At 38.4% G+C, this 19732-nt stretch overlaps 1 protein-coding gene across 2 annotated transcripts; it reads right to left on the bottom strand.

The window, feature by feature from the left end:
• Positions 1-223: 223 nt before the first annotated feature.
• LOC124143758 (protein PRRC1-A-like) lies at positions 224-18244 on the bottom strand. Of its 2 annotated transcripts, none has more exons than XM_046512830.2 (10): positions 18184-18244; positions 11132-11231; positions 10580-10692; positions 8675-8706; positions 8238-8329; positions 5885-6027; positions 5438-5492; positions 4331-4440; positions 3249-3406; positions 224-2715 (listed from the first exon to the last, which is right to left on the bottom strand). In XM_046512830.2, exons 2-10 carry the CDS (start codon positions 11214-11216, stop codon positions 2400-2402), a joined length of 1104 nt encoding a protein of 367 aa, XP_046368786.2. In that variant the 5' UTR covers positions 11217-11231; positions 18184-18244; the 3' UTR covers positions 224-2399. The 2 variants fall into 2 exon arrangements, with proteins under 2 accessions (XP_046368786.2, XP_046368787.2); XM_046512831.2 differs by lacking the exon at positions 18184-18244 and adding an exon at positions 17713-17734.
• Between the last annotated feature and the right edge of the window lie 1488 nt (positions 18245-19732).

Genomic DNA, 19732 nt, shown 5'->3' with positions numbered 1-19732 from the left:
TCTACAGATTGTTCATATTGGATCGGGTAAACCCAAGACAAGACCGTGGTGTAGGTAATGAGTGAGAATGGTGTGTGAGTGAGTGAGTTGGGTTTAACGCCGCTTTTAACATTATTCCATTTATATCACGGCGTGTCAGCTTAATGTGGGAGGAAAGCCCGAAATGATGCAGGTCTCAGACGTTTACCACTTTGGTGAAACCAACGAGCACAGGTATGGTGCTGACAAACCTAGAAACATAATCAGGGTGAACCGGGATTCCAACCCACAATCATAGGTTTCTGGCGCATCCAGGGGACGCAACTCTTCACAGCGAATCGCTGCGCCTTAGACGACTGGGCCACCAGTACCCCTGAGTGAGAATGGAGTTACGGGAGCTTTTAACAATATTTTAGCAATATCACAACTAGGGACACCAGACAAGGGCTTAACACATTGTACCTATATCGGGAATCAAACCCGGGCCTTTGATGTGGCAAGTGAAAGCTTTAACCACTCGGCTACGCCACCTACCTCCAAACTAAAAGGAAGCAAAAGGCTCAGCCATACAGCAATAAATGACTGGAAAATAGTTGGGAACCTTCAGTTCAGAGTGAACAATCCGACAAAGAAAAGGACTGAAAGAGATATATAAAAATACATAAAAAGTGTCTGCTGTGTTTACAGGCACAGCCAGAGGTGGCACACAATAACTCCCTGTTAAGTACATTTGCATGGGAGCTGTTTTGTTTCTTGGTGTGAGAATAATCACACTTACTTTATGTATTGAATTAAAGCTATCCATAGGTCTGAATTCAAACCCTAGGGATGTGGAGCACGACTGGGAATCAAGTACACACTGTGCTAGTCTCCACCCAGGTTGTCAATGGACAAAAAGACTTGCAGTATTTAATGAACATAGTAACAAAGACTGTAACCACTAGTTAATGTTAATAATCAATACAATATAGATATTATGCAAGAAAAGATAGCATGAAGTTGACAGCTTTAGGCACACCTTCAGATGTGAAGGTGCTCTCCAGTTTATGCTAATGAGTGAGTGAGTTCAGTTATATCACTGTGTGGCTGCTTGTTGTAAGAGGAAAAAAACAAATTTACACAAGTAAGAGGCATTTACCACTTTGGTAAACCCACAAGCAAGGGAAAGGTGTTCACAGACAGAATTATGACCAGGGTGAACCTTGGTCTCGAAGCCAGGGCCAGTGAATCACTGCTGCTAAGGGACACAACTCTGCACAATTATTTGTGTTGCATTAAAGGTGGCGTAATTATGCCGAGCAAGACAACACGTTCAACCTACACCAAGCGGGCTGGAACAAAAACATACAAATCTCAAAATTGAGATACACGATACAAAGCATGAAAATTAACATCATTACAGGAATGAAGACACACAGTCTGTGCCCAAAAGGTTTTCAGTCTATCAGCCCAAACTTGTCCTAAGCATCATTTTCAGTCGATTTCAGTGTTATCATAGGGACTATTATTAGCTGAACTGACTAAACCGAACAGAATTTTACTAGATGGGCCTTTGGACAGGATGGCTGGAGGTTGAACTTGCAGACTGAAACACACTCAAATCAATTCAGGAAACTAGTGTCATATGACCTGACAATGTCTTGATACCTGTTGAATAATGTTTCAATGCATTTGCATACCATGTAAGCATCCCATTTTATAAACATGTATCGCCTTGTATTTATACCACTTTGTAATATGAGCATTGTATTGTGGTACTCCCATTAATGATACATCCCTAACACTAAGAATATACTACCAGTAAATGAGTACAGAACCATGGAAATACTGAAGAGTAAACCAATCAAATTAGTTTCATCACTGTTGCAATGTTTCACAGTCAATTTGGTATCACATTTGTGAATACATGTTTGACTTCATGTCTCAAAGACAACTATGCATGTTATATTTGGCATTTGTGATGTAACCAACACATCCAACATCACAATCAATGATCGAGCGTATTTACATTTGTCTATACAAGCGTACTAGAGGATCTATTGTTATTTAAGAATTCTACACCAGCCACCCTTGTTGTGGGCTGGCAAACCACTTAGCATGGCACCTACCATGGTTACATACATGTATCATCAAATCCTAGTCATCCAAAAAAAAGAAAGACATTGGTTACTGGGGAGCCCTAGAATTATGGAAATGGCTGTGTGCAAGTAGCCACGTTAAAGTGTTACATTTTATATAAAATATAAATTGTCATGTCCACTGATTAAAAAAATCATGCTGTTCACGCCCTTCACACAACAGCATTACAAAGTAAGATCAGCGATGTCCACAAGAAATTATCACCCCCCTCAACAGATTCACGCTCAGGAAAATGCACGATAGATTCGGTGTGTCGTAGACCTCCGCCAGTGATGGGCAGGTCATGAGATGAAGGAGGTGGGCAACCGCTGCTGGTACATGTAGGCCAGCCCCCGGGCCGCCAACAGCAGGGCTTCTCTCCGGCTCACCCCCACCAGAACACTCTGCCAGTCTGTATGACCGATGTGTGGCTGGGCCGTCTCGATCACCTGGCCGATGGTGACAGCAAGTCCTGACCAGCGGAGGGGGTAGGTGGACGGGGTCTGATCTTGGGCAGAGAGGACGAATTCAGCTGGGATGGGAGTTGGCTGGGAGAAGGTCTGCAGGTCAATTCTGTGGCTGGGGTCTTGGAGAACCAAGCAACTCATCTCGTACCACCTGTGGGAGAAAACAGAAAATAACAATAGCCTCCTTATAATCGTGATAACAATGCTCAAATGTTCACTGAATGATATAACATTCACTCGGGCTTCAACCCATGTAACCTAAGGGACCAGTCATTTATAACAAGGGTGGGTCAGATTCTTGACACACTTATGTACTGAAAATAATGACCCCTCCCTGCTTGTCATATTTTTGGATGACCCTGCCCATGTCCTTGCATATTTTATTCATGACCTCCCTCATATATGTGTATTACTTTTTATGACCCTCCACTAGAGACTGTCATATTTTTTTTATGACCCCGGTACCAACATTACCCTTGAATAAATAACCCGTCCCTAACCACAACATATTGGTGCCTAACCATCATCCAATGCAAATCAAATGATGCCTAGATATATTTCTTAACTGTATATAATAAATACACAGTTGAAACGTTCAGCTAGATTCAAAAGCTAGAATACTCCATGTAGAAAAGGTCGACAAGATTGTATTTAAACGGATTGTGTAACAAAGAGTGCTAGTACCTGTCAGGGAGAAGTTCCATGATGAATCCCTCCACAGAGACGATGGGCTGGTCACCGGACAGGGAACTCTTCTGGCGGAGATTCTGGATGCGCTCTTCTGCTCCCTTCAGCCCGGCTGTACATCCCACAGGCTGGGCAGCTGTTGTAGCCTGGCTCTCCTATACAAACAACACAGTGTATCAAAGCACTCTGAAAATAATCAAATCCAGTAGCAACAAAGATAACAAACAGCACATCTTCCCGAGGCAAGAGAATTAACTGACTATGAAAGTCCAGTTTCCACCCTTGCCGAACTAGGCTGGTATTATGGAGTTACATATTGGCTGGACTAACGAGTCTATGCATAGTCCAATCAAAATCGCGCACCAAATCAAAATCTGGTTCGTAAACTGTTGTGCAGATTTCGATCGATTGCAGGATTTGCAAAGCATGTGCACCGCAACTCGTTGTCAACAGATATTTTCCAAATCTTTTCATGTTTTTAATCGAGGTGCTCATGTGATTTGATGCATTTTGCAATGTAAGACCCGTTTTATCACAATATAGATCTTGATTATCGATCAGATCGTCCTGACAGGGCACCACCATTTTCTGATAAGCAAACGCAAGTGATACGAGAGGTGGAATCTGATTGGTCCATAGGAGAGGCTTAGAAGGGACATAACTGGTTATAGCCACGGGTGGCACTACGATCGAGACCAGTAATTCCAGCCTTGATCAGCAAGGATGGAAACTGGACTTATAAAGTCAATGAACTCTCTTGCCTCGGGAAGATGCAAACAACAATGCATGCTTTCGGGGTGCAAGACACATAATCAGCCATGTGATACATTGCTACCACCCTATCATCAGTTTGGTCAACTTATTTATACAAAGGGTGTACTAGGGATCACCATGGGTAGGCTGATACAAATATAACACAGAAATGACAAAACTACGGTTTCAGTTTCGTATCCATAACAAATTGGTTTCACTGACCTTTGTAACAACTGCATTGATGATGTCAATGCTATTGACTTCTGGTCATTGAAACTATTACTGAACATCTGAACTATTAATTCAGACCCTGCAAAATATCTCACCATGCCCGTAATTGTTGCTCGACCAAACACTTGTTGAAAAGCTTCTCTAACTGCCCCAAGCTTCGACTCCTTTGTGGATGTGACCACAATGTTGATGTCGCCACCAGACCCTGCAGAACAGAAACAAAGTTTGTTTGTTTGTTTGTTTGTTTGTTGTTTATAATTGATGCCACAATCAGCAATATTCCAGCTATATGACAGCGGTCTGTAAATAATCAAGTCTGGACTGGACAATCCAGGATTGATATTATGAGCATCTATCCATGCAATTGGGATACGATGACGTGCATCAACCAAGTCAGCAAGCCTGACCACCCGATCCTGTTAGGCACCTAGCTTTATCACAGTGCAAGTGTTCATAATTCATTTCCACTATTCATACACCATGCTTTACCTATATTAATGATGAATGCATAAAGAGGAGATGCATGCACACCCCTGAGGATCCTTGTATTCAGTGTAAGACCCTATTCAATCAGCTGACACCAAATGCATGTAAATGAATACTGATTTACAGTGAGTGAGTTACATTTAATGCCACTTTGAACAGTATTCCAGTTATATCACGGCGTGTCAGTCTAATGAGGGAGGAAAGCGCGAAGAGATGCAGGTCTTTAACGTTTACCACATTGGTGAAACTCATGAGCACACGTATGGTGCTGACATATCTAGAAACATGATCGGGGTGAAACGGGATTCATACCCATGATCACAGGTTTCTGGTGTGCCCAAGGGGCGCAACTCTGCACAGGGAATTGCGGCACCTTAGATGACTGGGCCACCTAACAAATCATAACTACAAATAAGCCACAAAAAACAAGATGGTCATAACTGGTATTGTCAACAACATTTTAACAGGCTATTAGGGCATAGCTACAATATAAATATTTTCAAATTGTTCTGTTCACCATGATCATTGAGAAGTGTCTGCATTTTCATTGCTTCCATGAAAGCTGGAATCTATGTATGAATAATGTATATGTGACCCTCCACTACAAATCTACATTAAACCTTTAACATGTTTAACACATTGTTTTCAGTAAATCTGTTTGGTGAGGGACATATAACAGTCATGTAGGGTGCAATCCTCCGTTTGCTGGGACCTACGTATAATTTCCTTCATGCCAGGATCTAGTGTGGTGATCACAGATTCCATAGAGTTCTGAAACAAATAAATACATTGTTCAGATGACTTCACTAAGTGACAAGCCAGCTTCTCAACATTTTTCATGTAAAGGCAGGACATTTTCTTTTCAAAGGGACATAACTCTAATTGTAGAAACTAGTCCACTAGTCATTTAATGATTACATCTAGCAAAACCCTTATAAATGGTAAATTTCTACTAGTCCTTATGATACATTAACTATTGGGCAGTATTGCAAGGACTACAGGACAAGTGCCAATTTCTGAACTCTAACATGTTAATTTTTTAGGTTGGAGGCGACCAGGATGAAAAATGAATACATACCTGTAAAAATATTGTTGGTCAATAATAAATAAAAAATTAAGACAGAGGCTTTGGTAAGAAGTGGACACTTGAAACTAACAATCACCTTAGTCTTTTCCATGACCTTTGACACGAGACTGTTGCCGGAGATCCAGCTGAACAAGCCTCCCCCAGACTGGGGCATGGGTCCAGGGGAGTCATCACTCACTGGGATAGATGAACTAGCCTCGTACGGGGTCTCCATATGTCCTGGAACAAATCATACACCTTGATCACATAGTGGTATTGAGGACGTTGGCTGGTATGCTGTCATGTTCACTGCACAATTCCAGCTGGCGTGTGTTGGCAGACCACATTTTAAGCAAATGAGACAGCTTTACGTCACCTTAAGCAATATTTGAGCATTATCACAGTGGTGGTGGTGGGAGGGGGTGGGGGGGACACTGGAAATAGGGCTCACACATGGTACCTATGTCTGGAATTGAACCTAGGCCTTTGGCGTGAAGAGCGAGCACTTAACCAATAGGCTACCCACTGCCCCTACATATCTTAAGATAAATTATTACCGGTATGAAACAGTGCATTCAAGAATCATAGAGAATTAGAACAAAATTTATATCATCAAACAAGTGGTATTATTTATCAAACAAAAAATGAAATAATTCCCATATTATCATATGCGCAAAAGTGAATAGGAGTGGCATCACCATGTTCCATCAACTGAATCCACCGCATTGTAAGCTGGTAGTGTGGCTTCTTTACAGAATATGATAACCTCAATGGAGAGTGCTACACATTAGAAATCAGAGAAATATCTAATTAGGGATGTGTATTATCCATTTGCTAAAGAATCTGCACACTTATATATACGATTGCTTATGTTTTCTCATAAAGTAATACTTATCCATATGTGGACAAAACATTTCGAATACAATATTTCATGTAGCTTATTGACATAGTTGTAAACTATCATTATCATTTAATGTGATTATGCCACATGAATTTTTCTCAAGATATTTTTTATAGAATACAAATTAAAAGACAGCATTTTATAGCATGTTTCTTTGAATGGGGATACAGAAAAGTAAGCATTTAACACTCTTTTTATGGAAAATAAAAATACATCCTGAAGTGCCAATCAGTATGCTAAGAAGTCTTCTCATTTAAGTGGCACTTAGAAGTTGGTATTGTAAACAAGGGAGATAAGCTGTGTATTTGCGTAAAATACCCCCCCAAAACTATTCAAAACCCAATTACTTTCAATTGCCTTGCATACAGAAATGCATGCATTAAATGGAAAACTCAATTGTTTAAAAACAGCTCGCGTAAAAAGCCAATGAAGCTTTTTCAGCATGCGTACAACGTGGCAAATTTAAAAAACACAGTTATGAGCTGATTTACTTTCCAAGCCAAGCCTATATTTAGAACTTATATACATCTAACATACTATTTCATTTTTTTCAAATCTCAAAATGCTTACTCATTTTGGGCAAAACCCAATAGGGTGATGAATAGATGAGTGGACAAATATTGGTTACCCAATGAAAAATGTAACAATTTAAAGACCTTTGAGTAAAAACTCAATTGCTTAAAAAGTTATCTGGAGTTCTGGGATATACATCTTTATTACAATGAGTGTGATATTTCAGTGTATATAAAAACACATCACTTGCTTGATAAAGGATAGTATCTGCACCGAAACATTGCACACATTGTAATAAAGAAGTTGTATATCCATAGAACTATCTCCCTTTTTTAGGAAGTCTTCCTTGACAATGACACTTAATCTTCAACAATAGTTAATATTAATGGAGTCTGAGTTCTACTGTACTGTGAACAAAGTGAAAATATGACAGTATTATTCAACGTATTGTATTGCTTCATGTAACACTCAAGAAGCACTGCCATTCCTTGTCACATAGGAAACCCAGGTATAAATGTCCTGTCAGAAGCCAGGGGTGTGTTTCAAAAAGCCAATCGCTTGCAAGCACTGTACAGTTATTTGCCTTACAATGGGGTGCTGACTTTTGGACGCTTGTAATCGCACCAACTGTTCTCAAACCAAGATGGCGGATGATGGAAATTTGAGTTTGACAGTTTGAAATTTTTTGACTGGATCAACTGGGAAATGGACAAAGGCAGCTGACATTCCAGCATCCCCAGTCTGCTTCAACAATAGTCATATATTCATCAGCTTGTCATCTAGCCTCTTCTATTACCCTCTTCATTTGGGCAAGGCAACCAAGCGGTAGTCACGCCACCATTTTGGAAGCATGCGCTTCAGTCTGTTGGAGAACAGCCTGATGGGCGATTATTTGCTTATTCTACGTGATTTTGGCTTGCAATGCGCCCCAGTTCTCAGTGTTGTCAGCTTGACAGAGCAGCAGAATACTGGTAAACGGCACAAAGACTCACCCATACATAGTCACAGTGCACTCACTGTTCACTGGTGCACTTACCCGGGGCAGTGGTTCCTCCTGGAGCAGGGGAGGCAACTGCTGCTGAGATTATTGGTCCCTTGACACTGGGAGTGGTAATTGAGGACACCTGTCTGAAATGAACACGTCCGGTATTGGTTGTTGCTGCATATTACATCCATGTTTCAATAATAAATGAGAGAGATTTTCAACAAGGATTTAAAAATATCTTGAAGACATTATTACGATCACTCAGTAAATTTATCTCTCAACAAAAGAAATCCTAACCAACAAAAATTATCAGTATGACAGATATTGTGAAATGAATTTTAAGCATGTATGCATAGCCTAATGTATGAACACTAACCTTACACATGAGAAGTCACAAACGAAGGACAGAAAAAGAAGAAGAAAATGATAGCTTTATATGCTTTTCCTGCTAGATATAGAATGCATTATTGTGTTTCAAAACTACTTACTTCTGTGGCACTGGGGATGGACTTGCTTTAACCTGTGAAAAAATAACATAAATGACAAACATTAACTTTAAATGCAAAGCATCTATTCTTCAGTAACATGGAGGCTTTTTCTCCACTTCTGTGATCAGTAGGGGCAGTCGGGTAGCCTAGTGGTTAAAGCGTTCGCTCGTCACGCCGAAGACCCTGGTTCGATTCCCGACATAGGTACAATGTGTGAAGCCCATTTCTGGTGTCCCCCGCCGTGATATTGCTGGAATATTGCTAAAAGCGGCGTAAAACCATACTCGATACCTCACTCATGTATTCGGTGAATCAAACAATATCCATTCATGAATTGAATTCGTTATCACTAGAATCGAATATTTATGAATACACAAGTATGTGCATTTACATACCCTGTACCTAAATATATCCATAAGAACATATCATATGCTTAGATTTCTTCAAAGACAACACTCTCATAATTTTTAATTTAACAGTATTGTGGTCACTGGTCATTGTCACATTTGAGCAGATACTAGTACCTGGATAAGTGCAGTATATAAATGTATATTATATTAATAATTAACAAACCATGTCAAATAATTTATGTTGTTAATGTTTCACTGAATATAACAAATAATACATAAATTGCTGACTTGTTATTGTAATCGTGAATTATTATTCGTATTCATTACCCTATATTCGTGATACGAATCATATTCGCCTCATAGTGTATTCGTTGCAGCCCCATTGATCAGTCCTGACTCCTATGTTTTTAAATAAGTTAGGCCAAGACACAGCATGTACAACGAACACCCAAAACATGACAAGCTTGTTTCAGTTCCAACATTAACTACAAACACAAAAACAGAACTAGTTGCGCAACATGCCTTCTAGGGCTGGGACGGGTAATGCTGTTCTTTATTGACAAACATTCCCTTTAACTCCATGGTAACACTACACGTCAATAATATTCGCATTTCTTTATGACTATTCACACATTCCTTCTGACTTTTATATCCTTCAATAAAGATACAGCTTCAGTGTATGCATGACCATATCATGTAATATGTGTAACTGAATACTTTTTGCCAGGGCTGCGGTAAAACAATTCCCAAGCAGACATTTTGTATCTAACTCTTGAGACCTGCAGCGAGTATCCAGGTAGGGTCAGGTGAAAGGGTGTCGGATGCACAGTAAGTAAATTTGGACCCTCATCCCTTCTTTTAACAAATGCTTCAACATGTTAATACCTGTAGCACTCCAACATTGTCAGTAAGAATAATAACTAGGAGTACTGGCTTTACATACACCACACATACCCAGGTTTCAGGGGTGCATCTTGATCCTGACAAATGTCACTAAAGTACAGGGTGCTGTAACTCTAACCTGTCAGGTATCATGTTTCCCCTCATCTAGTCACAGTTTCTGGAGATACTATACATGATATAAATCAATCAAAACTTGGAAAATAAGTTCATTAAAATTAATACCATATCAATACTGGTGATAAATAAGTACTGACACAGTGTTCATCATGTGAATACAAGTCCAACTTGTGGCTGTGTAAACATGGTCAATATAACTGAAAGAAAAATACACAAAAAATCCTTTGTAAGGTTTTGCATCTTTGTTGGTTTGTAGATATACGATTTGTTTCTAAATATTTGTTTGAGGTATATTTAATTGCTTGTTGTTTAACACCACACTCAGCACTATTCCAGCTATATGACTGTGGCTTGTAAATAACCGAATCTGGTCCAGACAATCCAGTGATTAATACTGTGAGCAACACGATGACATAATAACTAAGTCACCAAGCCTGATCACCCGATCCATTTGATGGCTTCTTATGACATGCATTAAGGTGGCAGACTCTATCCTGGAATCGCCACTGGGTGTTTTGTGACATGAAGCACCCACCTGCGTAGATCCAGACGTGGGAGTCGGAGAAGAGGTGGCAAGGAATGATGGGAGGGGGGAGGGTGCTGCCACATTGCTTGGTCCCACTCCAGTTTTCTGGGGGGTAGCAGCAGCTGGATCAACAAAACAATCAAAGCAGTTAAACAAATTATTTACCAGACATATCTAAAGTTACTAAAACACAAAGCTCAGCTTAATCAGATAATGCTTGAATGGCAACGTTATAAAATGTTTGTCTTTATAAATATTCAAAACCTAATCATGCTAATCACACATACCGGAGACAATAGCAGATTCAGGGCATTATAACCAATGAAGCATTAATGTGTCACAATTTAATTATTGACCAAATAAAAGCTTCTAAATATGACAGAATATACCAGTTTAGTGGTGACTATTCAATTTTGACTTGTTCAAATTGGAAACGGAACTACACAGCCAGATTTTCAAAGGATAAAGTCCAAGGCCAGAGTTTATTCACCCACAAAAATATCACGAATTAAAGAAACCAGTTATTATTCGCCTCAATTGAATACAGGGAAGTCTTGTTACCTGTCTGGGCAGCCTCTTTCTCTGCTAGCTGTGCTTCCTCATGGGAGATAATCTCTGGCTGCTCGTCAGATGATTCTTCCATCATCTTGTCTGTTTACTGCTGTAAAAGAATATTAGTTCAGTTGTCATAAACTGAGCCGAGCTTAAAGTTTAGAGCCTGCAATTTACCCACTGTCATGGACTGTGGGTATACAGTTATTTAAAACAACACACTCATCAATGCTGCAACTATAGGTGTCCTCCCATCAGGATAGGATAGGATAAGTTTTATTCCATACTGAACGTGCTGAAAGTACAATTCTGTTTTCGGGAGTGGTTACAGATCCGTTTAACAGGTCATATTCTAATTAACACAGCATCATAAATGAACATTGATAGATTTTTTTAGAGTATCTTTATCAGTTGTTGACATGATCGATATTAATTTTTGTTGAGTTGGATGTCCATAAAAAGGCAGATCAATATATTTTCTTCTTAGGTGGTCGTATTTTGGACAAACTAACACAAAATGGAACTCATCTTCAATCACATTTAAACCACATTGCTCACATATTCTCAATTCTCTGGCTATGTTTCTATGTCTGCCTACTTTGATCCTAAGTCTATTAGAGCTGCATCTAAATTGTGCTAAACTTATTCTAAACCTTTTAAAACTGATATCAAATAAATAGTATTCTGGGGAAATAGTTGTCTTAAAAAGCTTGTAATACATGTAATTGCATTTTCCTGAACTTAAAGCATGGGATGACTATTTTTGTAAGTACATATCCTTAAGTCTTTGGCATATAGATACTAAAAACGAATCTGGATTGTTAGGTACACATTGATTATGCCAAACATACCCATAGCTGCATTCATTTAACAACGACTTTACATCATATACCCAATAGCGGATTCCATGTTTTTCATACAATAACATCATATTATAACATTTTCTAGGCAATCTATCAATAGGCATTTTAAGAATCTTGAACCAATACTTGAGAATTCTAATATTTTGAAATATGTAAAGTGGTACACGTCCACAGTCACCATAAACCATAACACTCAATGTACAGTTTTTTACGCCAAGGAATCGTTTACAAGCATATAGATGGACCAGTTCAATAGTTCTGTATTCAGTATGACCCCAGGCCTCTGCTCCATATAAAAGAATTGGAGTATTTTGTTTAATCAAATATTTAAAAAAAGGTTTTATGTGAAAGATCAGTGCAAGTTTTTAAATTATGGAAGATTCCCATTAGTATCTTTTTTGCCTGCATTGTTGCATTACTGGTGTGGTAATTCCACGATAATCTGCCTGTGAAGCTTACCCCTTGATATTTATAAGACGTGACAATTTGTAATGGTTATAAGTTGAAGAACCATTTTTCCCTACTTGATAGTTTATTTCCCTTTTAAAAAAACTAACACTTTCGTTTTCTCAGTGTTCGCTTGGAGTTTTCAATTAGAACAGAACAGCTCCAGTTGATCTATCAAATTCTGTAAACCTTTCATCGTACAAGAGAACAGAACTATATAAAAAAGCAACAGAAATATCTTGACAACATCTGGATGCACCTGTATACCATCAGTACAATTATCCTTAATTTGTGCAGCCAGTTCATTGATGAAAAAACAGAAATGGGAGGGGCTAAGAATACAGCCTTGGCGTACACCAATGTTACATGTGAAGACATCAGAATATATTCCCCGATTTTTAACACATGACTTTACATTTTGATAAATATTGCATAATAATTTACCCATTTTGTTACACCATTTGAAAGAAACAATGACCACATTACCTTTCTGTTTACAGAATCAAACACCTTTTTGAATTCTACAATTTTTTTTATAGATTTTCCACCTTTTCTCTGCATGAATTTGTGAATAATTGCATTACGTTTGAAAATATTATCCATGGTTGAGTACCCTTGTCTAAAACCAGCTTCTTCTTCCAAAATTTTATCTAATGAATCTGACCAAAAGATAATAGAAACAAATAGTTTGCTAAAAACTCTCAGAAGGGTAATTCCTTGATAATTGTTTGTATTAATACATAATCCTGATTTATGTAGTGGAATGATCACACCTTTAGTCCACTCTTTTGGGAAATAAGATGTTTCTAAAATCACATTAAACAGTAATTCAAGGTATGGGAGTAGACTAAAGACAGAATATTTAAAAAAACTCTGGAATTAAACCATCTATGCCGGAACTGTTGCTGTTTTTCAAATTGTAGATAGCTATTTGAATTTCCTCTCTTGTAATTGGCGAGTCAAGCATTATAGCAGTTATCTCAATGTCACATGTTTCCTGATCTGATAATTCAAAGTAGGTATCATCCCTAACACCATTACCACTAAACATATTTTTGAAATAATCATACCATTTATCAATTTCAATATTATATTTGAACTCATAATGTGGATTTAGCTTTCCGAGGGTTGTCCAAAATTCTTTCGACATCTTAATGTTATCTTCCAACTATCGTTTTTTCATTTCAAGAAATATAAGCTTCTTTTTCCTGCACGTGGTTTTGTAAAGATTTTTAATTCTTGTATATTCCCTTAACGACTGCAAATCTTTATCTCTTCTGAATTTGTTGAGGCATGTACATCTCTCTTTTTTTAGTTACTGAAATTCCCAATCAAACCATTGTTGTGTTTTCTTATCCATATGAACTACTTTCTTCATTTCGTCACCTGCATAGGAGAGTGCCTCTCTAATAAACTTGATACTTTCATCAATATTTGTGAATACGGCATCAACTGCTTTTTCAACAAGTGATACAAACTTGTCTGAAGGTAAGTTACAAAGAAATATTTCTTCTATATAACTTGCCGTGAAGAGATCACCTGTTTAATAAACATACAGCTGTATTACACATTGTGTAATACCAAAACGCGTGCTTATGTACTCCCGGAACACGTTTCACGAACAAATATTGAAAGCTCTCAACATCCCTTAGCTTATTCAACGACATTGCGTGTGGAGATGATAAATCTCTGAGAGGAGCTTATGCACACACTATGACCCCAGCAACCTTGTTGCTAGGCTGACGTCACATGGCATTGTTTCGCCGATGGATCACAAATAACGTCATCGGATATTGCGACGTGATTGAAAACTTTGAGGTGCAAGGCCCCGTTCCACAAGGCGATCGTATGTAGCGCAACGACAGTCGTTAGTCTAAGTAAAAGTATATGAGTTGCGATAACCTTAGCGCCACGATAATTTTGTGGAACGGACGCTTGAATTCTAAAGGTGAACCGTTGTATGGTATTAAAATACGTTTCAACTTTTGACGTGTTTGAAGTATTATTCTGTTAAACTCAATTAGATTATGCCCTGGATCGTATGGGTGTCAGCCTATTCACACTCAACAGCATAATTCTAAAATGTTATAAATGACAAGGAATAAATAAAATACTAAACTCGCACCCGTGTAAAACCAATTTTATGAAACTTGTGAATAGATGTGGTATCCGACTCGCTTTTGCTCGTCAGATACCAGAACATGCAGAACTATTCACACATTCATAAAATTGGTATTACACAGGAGCTCGTTTAGTATTCTATATTTATCAATTCTCCATTTCAATCTAAAAGAACTTGCATAAATGATATCATCATAACCCTCGATGACTGAGTGAAGCGTACACGTACGTAAAGCCATTGCTAATGGAAAATGTTGTAACTCGTAACGTGTGTCTTTGTCGAATGTTTTACAGAGTTCAAACATATGTACGGTGGAGATAATATACTCATTTACGCTTGCTCTGTACTACTCCTCCTCCCATTAGCCAGATGTTCCATCAGTCAGACAGCTTGAAACAACAAACTATATGGCTGATTGCACAGATAATCCCCTAGCTGTTAGCTATATTAGACTGGCTTGGCCCAACAGTTGGTGACAGCAAAACATATAATTATAAAACATTGATTCATTCACACTTTAAGCCACATTCTAAAACATGATTTGCCACATTTAATTTCATAAATATTAAGATGTCATATAATATGTCATTAGTGCATTAAACAAAATGTACATTTCATAGGTTATAAGTACTAAAATATTCTGAAATAAGCCACACCCAAAGCTCGCTATCGTAATTTGTTGTGCTACACAAGTATGGACAAAATCTGAAGATGTTCTTATAATTAAATTGTGCCTTCGTACCTCCTTCAAAAGTACATTACATGCTTCCAGGGCCTCCTCAGATAAATTAAGAAGTGTAATTCCAAAATTGCCATTGGCTGAGAATAACCTCTGTATATTCAGATATATAAATACAAATATATTTTACTGTATTATTTGACTTTTTAAATAAAACCTATTACCATATTTACTCAAAGACCCCATTTATCAGAATACTCTGCTAGCTTATAGAGTGCTGTCATTTGCAGGATCACTAAATACAACCATATCATCTTCAAATAGCAATAACATTAATAATAACTCATTTATAGATATTGCTTTGACACTCATCCTTTTGTAACTATGATTCAAGATCCTCATATAAAAAACAAAAATAACAGAGGTGATATAATGTGCCCTTGCATTAATCCTGTATTCAAACATAAACTATCGCTGTTGGTATGACAATATTTTACACAAACCCAGGGAAGTGCCCGTGGCAGGCAAATTGGGAAAGTAATTATTTTGTTCAAATTGGGATGATTAAAGTCCATAATTTCTTAAATTCAGAGAAATTATGAGATTGAATGTAATGCAATAACATAGAACAAAGCATTAAAACCTGTTCCCCTTGTTATTGGTCTTGCTATAAATAAATACAGGTTACGTATACAAAGTCATAAGATTAGTTATTAGTTACATTTTCATTGTAACATGAAATGGGAAATGTTTAGTTCCACATTGGGAATTGTTAATGACACTTCCTGCAGACTTGGGATCAAATATCGACCTCTGAGCAGGTCTAGATAAATCCCTGCAAGCCTTGATGTTGTCATACAGAGATCTACAAATAAATTGTTTGATAGGCATTACTTAGAAGTTGACGGGTGACAAGATAGACACAATTTTATGGATAACAACTTCTTTAATACTGTAAAGTTGTTTAAAGAAGTTGTTATCCATAAAATTGTGTCTATCCTGATCTACAAATAATCAAAAACTTTGCACCTATATGCAATTTATTTAATATAAGATATTTAAGATATCCACAATGTCCAGTGATGAACTTATTATCCCTACTCTATGGGAGTAAACCCAGCCATATGATAATTGAATCTGGACCAGACAACCCAATGACTGACATTAATAGGAGCACCTTTAGAATACAGTGCCAAAGCTTCTCGTGAGGACGCTCTCTGCCGTAGGTTACGTGTCTCAAAGACAAGCTACCGGTTTTGTGAGAATCCGTCAAGATGCGAACTCGTGACCTTCGGATTGTTAGCCCGACAGCTGACCGACAGAGCTATGTCCACACTGTGAAATTAAGTCCAAATTTACCTAGTCATGCCTACATTATTATGGAACTGAACAAAAAGTGTTGAATAGGTGACGAACACTTACGAAGGTTTCGGGTAGGCATGGTGTCTCGTCGTGGATTTGGTCTACGGACACTTACGAGTGATCCCGATGCCATTTGGCACACTCGTCCCACTCCGTAATCTACAAGATACCGAGTGGTTTGGAATGAGCCGAAACGGGTACCTTAACCCTGAAGATCGTAGAGGGGTGATTGATCGTAAAGGAGATCCAAGGGCTAAGGATAGAGTTCGGGGCAACCTACCCAAACACCGGTGAGATTTAGATGTGCTCAGCGCCAATATAATATACCTAATAAACTGCATTCCTGTGTATAATAAAGAAAATTATGAATCGAAAAAATAATATACTTATATAAGTTCCCATTTATAAAAGTGGTTTCATAAACTAGAGCTTGCTATAAAACTTGCCACCGCAGGCTATGTTTAGTAAACTCATATTCAAAAGTCTCATCATTGCTGGCGCATTCAATGACATTGCGTGTAGAGATAATAGATCACTGGGAGGAGTTTATGTCCACTCGATGACCACTGATGTCACAGGGCATTGTTTCGCTGGTGTGACTGGCAACAAAATACTACTAATTACGTCATAGGGTATTGTCAAGTGTGTGAAAAATCTGTGGTACTGTATTCTAAAGGTAGACTCATTACAGCAACAATCCACTTTGACCCATCATCAACCCAAACATCGAGCCTGACTGCCTGATCAATAAAGTCACTTCTAACGATCAGCATAGGTTCCTGGGCTCCAATTCTAACTCGGAATCTACACAGAATTTATTATCTTGTTGTCCATACCCATGGACACAAATCTAACTACTTATCCATACAACTGTTTACTTCACATTTTGCACTATATTCAGCTTATGCATGTATAAAGCACACTCTTACAACATGCTGGCTACAAATGAAAATATTTGGGGTGAGACTTCCGCCCGTATTCTCCCCACAAAAACGTATCTAGCCTAGATCTATAGATCTGTGATAAAAAGGATTGAGCGGCAATTCATACAACTTTTGGACGAGGGGATAGGAGAGAAAAGTCTTCCGTATTTGGCAATAAGGAAATTCAGTGGTACCTGCCATGACAACTGACGCTTGTTAGTGTAATGCTTCATAGACCAGACTGTAGACATGATAATATCATAAAACGTTCGCCCTGACGTTGGGGCTTTCAAAACCCCTCGATTTAACTATCGCCCACCTAATAACTATGCATACTTTCTCAAAATATTAAGTAAAGAAAGTCACAATGTTGTCTTGGTGTCTAAACAGGTTCCGCAGACCAGGCACATCGCCTGTCCCCAAACCAGAGAATCGACCATGCATGACGAGATACGAAAGCCCAATCTGACTGGTCGTATGATCGAAAACAAGACAGTTGACGAAGCAAAATAGATGATGTTTGAATAAATACACCTTGCCAGAGATTAGGATAACGCTACGTTGTAGACACAATACCTGCGACTATGCAAAAAAATTGTGCGTGAACAAATGATGAATAAAAAACGAGAATGACAAACCAGGAAATGGCAACAAATGAGTTTTACCTGATGCACTCTCACTGTTGACAAAATGGCAACTTATGACGTCACCCAGTAAGCCACGTCCACAATCTCGCGCTGAGGGGTGATTCCCGTTCTAAAAATAACATCTCTACGCAGCCGGCAGAGCAAAGACGAATGAAGCGCGTATAAAATAAGCCAAGTACGTATATACAATAGTATCTTGAAAACTTAAGAAACTTATTAGATTTAGGGATATATATCCTACTTTGATAGGTATTGATCAAATACCGGACAGTTCAATTGACTAAATACCACACTACTATTGCATGTACAGTTATCGCAGAGAACCAATTAAGTTTTCGTCAACCCCCGTTATAGCGCGCACATGATGGCATACTAAATTACGCGTAAAAAACATCCAACAACACGATGATGCACAATTAGTTCTGTCATTGCTTACTATTACTCTGTCATTTCTCCCCCTAAATACATTCTAAAATCTGATTTAGCCAAAAATGCACAACCTGAATATATCGTAAAAATCCGGACCACCCAGTCCACATGGCGCCGTATGTTACGACAACCATTAGATACTATAGAGATCTATTCCAGAAGTTCCAAGGGACCCGGATTGATCCCTCTAGTGCGCGCAGTCATAATGCAGCTATAAAAACAGTTATATTATTGTGTATTTATACTTTCGCTTAGTTGCATTATTATATATATTAGAAACAGATTGAAGGTATATTTCCGCAGTGAATATTCACACGGAACTTGTCCGAATATGCTTCACTTCAGCTCAGGCGGACATTCACCGACCAGGAATAATGTACAACGTGCGTGCGTGCGTGCGTATGAGTGTATGCGTGAGCGCGTTCGTGCGTGCGTGCGTTCGTGCGTGCACACATATTTGCATGATGCCAAAGCCAAAGGCACAGTTAACATTGAGTGTGTCTGAAAAAAGGGGTGGGGTGGGAGGATCCGCCAGTGGTTTGGGACGATATTCATATATTGCAAGGGTGCGTGGGTCAGAGTCTTTTGATGCACCAATGTACAGATATTAATGACCCTCCCCTAATGCTTGTCATATTTTTTCATGTCTCTCCCTGAAAAGACCAAATGTAATAGCACTGTTGTATTATTTTCATTTTTCCATACCCATGCAATACCCATACAATATCAGCTGTTCATATTTCCATACAATCCCCAAATATGTGTATTATAATTTATGACCTTCACCTAGAGACGGTCATATGTTTTGGTCACCCTCACCTGATTTTCTCTGACCCATCCACCCCTAATAAATGACCCGCCTCTCAGTTAATGTAAATCACACTTACTTCCTGTTGACGTTTCCAATTTCCTGTTTCCTATTTTGATGTGTTGATATGTATTTTGTCACATTTAATCAGGAATAATAATTTACAATACATTTCTTCAGAAAAATATGGTTTATTACAAAACTGGTGTCCAAGCAATATTACAATAAGAGTGTAGTCATAAGTGGCAATACGGAGGACAGACCAGTGAGACACGATTAATCCTTTACTTGTACATTACAAAAGCAAACACTTATCTTCAGTCAAAATAC

Source organism: Haliotis rufescens, unplaced genomic scaffold, assembly GCF_023055435.1.
Source record: "Haliotis rufescens isolate VD_foot unplaced genomic scaffold, xgHalRufe1.0.p SCAF_1, whole genome shotgun sequence".
Lineage (NCBI taxonomy): Eukaryota > Metazoa > Mollusca > Gastropoda > Lepetellida > Haliotidae > Haliotis > Haliotis rufescens.
The sequence above is the reverse complement of the archived record's forward strand: the minus strand, read 5'-3'. Positions and strand labels throughout refer to the sequence as shown.